Genomic DNA, 4400 nt, shown 5'->3' with positions numbered 1-4400 from the left:
CCGATTGTGTAGACTCTGCTTTTTTAAAGAATGTGCGTAGAATCTCCCATTCTTTCAAGTTTTATGTGGGAATTAAATGCCCGCTTGTCGCTACCATGAAGCCAGAAGATGCCCAGTCAAGTGAATGAAAAGTTGCTTATATAAAAGCGCTGGATGTGGTGACACGAATGCTGAGCCCATCGTATTAGTCAATGATTTGGAGCTTAGGTTCTACTGGTTAAGGGTAAACCTGCTTCTTGGGCAAATATTGGAAACAGCCCAAGTGTACACGCCAGTTCGCCAAATCCTACGAAGCGTCACAGCGTGCATTCGCGGCTTTTAAAGATGAATCAGATCTCTGTTTTGCTGTCTGAAATTCGCCATCGCGCTACTAGGCTTGATGCAAACCCCAGCGTTTAAAATCCGGGTCGCTGCTTTAGAGCAAAGAGCACTTCAGCTGCAGGGGGGGGTAGGGACATTTATCTGTCTGCACAAAAAGTTTGTTTCAAGTCCGGTCGATTCGCACAAGTGCGATCATTATATGGCTGCAGTAAATCCTGCTTAGAACACTTAGTGTAATCGCATTCTTGTCAAGATATTGAAAGTAGAACTCAATCTCTTCTTAGCTACGACCGTGAGCGATTCGATGCAGCGCAGGGGCAATTTATGTATTCATCGACTGCAAATAGTGCATGTGTGGAAAGATAATTGCAATCAACATAAAATTTTGATCCTTAATACATTCGTATGGTTTAAGACTGCCTTTAATCTCAGCATGCTGCTGTATGTCAAGACATTTCTTCGATCGCGTCGCGAACCCTGCGCACGACGCTCAATCGCATCGAGATAAAATCATCTATCTCGCTATAAAGTGCAGCCACTTATAAGTCATTAATGTAGAATCGTGTAAAGGCATGTACTGCGATATTTAGCGCAAACTCACTGAATGAAAGCAAAATTTACGGACACCGCAGTCTATCATTGTAAGTGCTTCGGCAAAGATCCGCCACAATGCATCTCACACGCTCCCTATGACCATATATTTGCGAATGGTCAGCGTTTGCAATATCCAATCTGATGTCAAGTACATCTAACAGTGCTTGCCAATACTTTTCTGTAAAGCGGGGATTTTTATTCATGACAATGGCTACCGGTAAGCCACGTGGGCATAATTTTTTTAATGAGCAACAGCATGGATGTATTCTCACCAGTCACGCTATTGCTGATAGCTCATCATGCTCAGACGGTCAGCAAAGTCCACTATTACAGGACTCGTCTGTTGGAAGACCAAAAATGAACTTTTTACTCTTGGAGTGCCATATTCTGTCAGAATCGGCAGGCGATCAAAAGAGATCACTGCATGCGGCGCGGGTGTAGTTCGTTGACTGGTGCATATATATTTCAGTGCTCACTGAGCAGCATTCTTCTCATCTAATGTTGCCACTGAAGGGGGTATCGTGTGCCTCGTACAGTATAATGTACATGAGGTCCTCATCCTGTGGCACCACACCACGTGAGTGTCACATGGGTCAGTGTCAGTGTCAAAACAACTTTCTGGATAAGGCATAGCGGCGCCGACGTGTAATCGCGCGTTTGACAAGCGAAACTTAATCTATCAGGCTCCTTGTTTACGAAAGCTTTCAGCAACCCAACACATATTGTGTCTGACCGGTACACTCTACGAAGCGCGTTACAATTGGTGGCGTCATCATTGGACATACGACATCTCATTGTTACGGCAACGCAAAATTGCATTTGTCACTACATAAAGCTGACCTAGTTTATACCGAATCTCATAGGTATCTACGGCAAAGAATACGGACCACATTACCGATCATTGATCGAGATACAGTAATGGCGTCGCTGTGCGTAATGACGCATGATCTGTGTTGCTCAGAGTCAAACAAGTGCGTCCTAAACTTGACCAGGAAATGTTTCATTGCAAGTATCCCTTTGTCATATTTAGGGTAGCCATTCTCATAAGCGTTTTGCTGGCGAGACGCAAAAGGCGGTCATTCCCTCTGGCAGCTGCTTGAAGTGAAGCACAATATATGAAAAAGCTGAGACGTCACAGACGGCATAAAATGGCTGTTCTGTATCTCATGGAGATCGAATTGAGAAATACACGAGGCTCGCTTTTACAGCTATAAAATGCTGCCTGCTTTACCAAACCCAGCACCACTTGCGATGCGTAACAAGGAGAAAGATGAACGATGATGAAATATCAACATTTGTGAAAGTCGTTCGTTCGACCAAATCATTCTCTCAAATCTTTTTGGGGGGAAGCTTTGTCCAATCTACAATGGCCTATATACTCTCGCTTTCAACTCGCAAGTCTCACTACACAATCAAGCAACGCAGAAATGGGATCTGATTGGTGCCAAAGTCACATGTATATTGGCAAATAGCTTTTTCGAGCGCAAATACTCGAGCACTGTCCACAAGTTATACATGGTTCTTCAAGTCTGACTTTTCATGCTCTGAACGGCTAAAGTCAAATGTATCATCGACATAAGTTTTTTGTCATTTATACTTGATAGGAGGACTCTTCAAAAAAGGAGTGATGTCGCGATCTCTCTGAGTAGCTAAAAAGAATTATCAGACTGGTCAAGAGCGCTGAACAAGTGCAAACGATTTTGCCGTTCGCGAAATCGGAAATCGCGCCAAAACCTTTGATGCATTTGGCGTAATATAAACATACACGATTCGACATCATCCCTTAGTCTTTCTGATACAGAAAGTGTGAAAATTCACTGTCTCTCGCCAAACCTCACTTTGTGCTGTGCACGGGCGTAAGCATTCATGATGCCACACTGCTTCCTTGGTAGAAGCCATTGCCGTGTGTCGCAAAATTTCGTTTCGTCTATCAAGTCAACTCCAAGACGCACTTTATATCCAGGGAGCGAGAGGATTGGTGAATTACTGGTCGCCACGTCGTGATTTTTCTCCAGCTTAAAACAGAGGATTCGTAGGGTCCTTGAAGATAGCTGTCCTACTCTCTCCCCACACTCAGTGCTTTATAAGCTTTATAATTGTCCTCCATGACAGACTCAATTATGACGAATGGTAAGCTCAGCCTATACTCAGAAATCAGACGTACCATTTAAGTAGCCTCACCGTCTTCCAACTGTACATAACCCTATGAAAGAATTACATCAACTCTATAAGCTCTTCCGCGGGATGTAGTGAGTGAGAGAGACTGCAAACTTTGGACTGTCTCGAACGCTCCTTACACTAGTGAATGATTTTTCTCGCTACTTGCCCCTGAAACTTAACTATGAACCGACACGCGGTAGCAATAACTCAGCTGTACCGTCACTTCGTGACAAGAAAGGGCCATCGCTGTCATCGTCAGGATCTACTCAAAAACTAACGCAGCACTGAACTCGCGCCAAAAGCGCTTCTATTTTTTGATAGTCAAGGTTTAATTACTCACCACAGCTCGTCTAGGAGAAAAGCCTCGTAAGGTATATTTCTTACTTCGAGTCGACCACTGTGGCGTTCTTCCCACGTATATCCTGTCAACGTTCGCACTCTCGAATACCTTAGCCTGTACTTGAGTCCTTAAATCACTTTCGACAAATTTACCGGTGGCTTTGTCACAAGACGCCCTGATATTCATTTGCCAACTTCGGTTCTCTAACGTACTATCTACTGTTGGATAGTCGCCCGCCACTCTGGAATTTATCAAGCATTTCCACTGAGGCGCCGAAGTGGCGCCTCAACCTCCCACGAGATTTCGGAGTCGGGATATCCCCGCCACTTCACTAGATATTGGGTTTGGCCTGGTGACGACGTCGTCCAACAAGACGTTCCACGTGATAGTGGATGTCACCGTTCTCATCGAGAAAAGTCGGCGGCGGGCGTTGACGACCGGGCCGACCGCCGTCCGGTGACTCGTGATGCTCTTCGAGCCCTTGAGGACGAGGTCCTTCGTAATCGGAGCTCCGCTGAGCGTCATGCTGAAGTAGCATATTGCTGTGCGGATGCTCTTGACGATTTAAAGCACGTCGTGTGCCGGCTGCCTCGCCTTGAAGACTACCGCTCTCTGTCGTAGCGACTCCTAGCCGTGGAGCAGGTGAATGCACAGCTGTAGACAACGGTGGAGCGCTTGGCTCCATTGGAAATGAAGGTTGTTGTACTCCGTGCTCAAAATCAGTTGCTGGTTCAACTTCTGGGTGGCCAAGGACCCGTGGGATCCGCTCCGGTGCCAACGCTTCCGCATTCACTTGCGCCAGATCCCGGTACGGCTTGAGTAAGCCCACGTAAAACACCGGGTGGGTGCGCATCTTTTTTGGAAGGTTCAGCGTGTACGCCAGGCCCCGTTTGGCCACAACCTTAAACGGTCCAGTAAACCGTGGACGAAGCTTCGTCCGGAAGTTTGCAGAGGCTGCATCTGTAGGCAGGTTTTCTGGATTTAA

General features: G+C 46.1%; 1 protein-coding gene across 1 annotated transcript; it reads right to left on the bottom strand.

Moving 5' to 3' along the window:
• Positions 1–3746: 3746 nt before the first annotated feature.
• Positions 3747–4268, bottom strand: PHALS_12173 (uncharacterized protein; the record flags this gene model as incomplete). Its single annotated transcript, XM_024727672.1, has 1 exon — positions 3747–4268. The coding sequence occupies one exon, from the start codon at positions 4266–4268 to the stop codon at positions 3747–3749; it is 522 nt and encodes a 173-aa protein (XP_024578226.1).
• Between the last annotated feature and the right edge of the window lie 132 nt (positions 4269–4400).

The sequence above is a fragment of the Plasmopara halstedii genome (assembly GCF_900000015.1).
Source record: "Plasmopara halstedii genome assembly, contig: Scaffold_614, whole genome shotgun sequence".
NCBI classification, from domain to species: domain Eukaryota; phylum Oomycota; class Peronosporomycetes; order Peronosporales; family Peronosporaceae; genus Plasmopara; species Plasmopara halstedii.
This window is presented reverse-complemented; position numbering and strand designations above follow the sequence as displayed.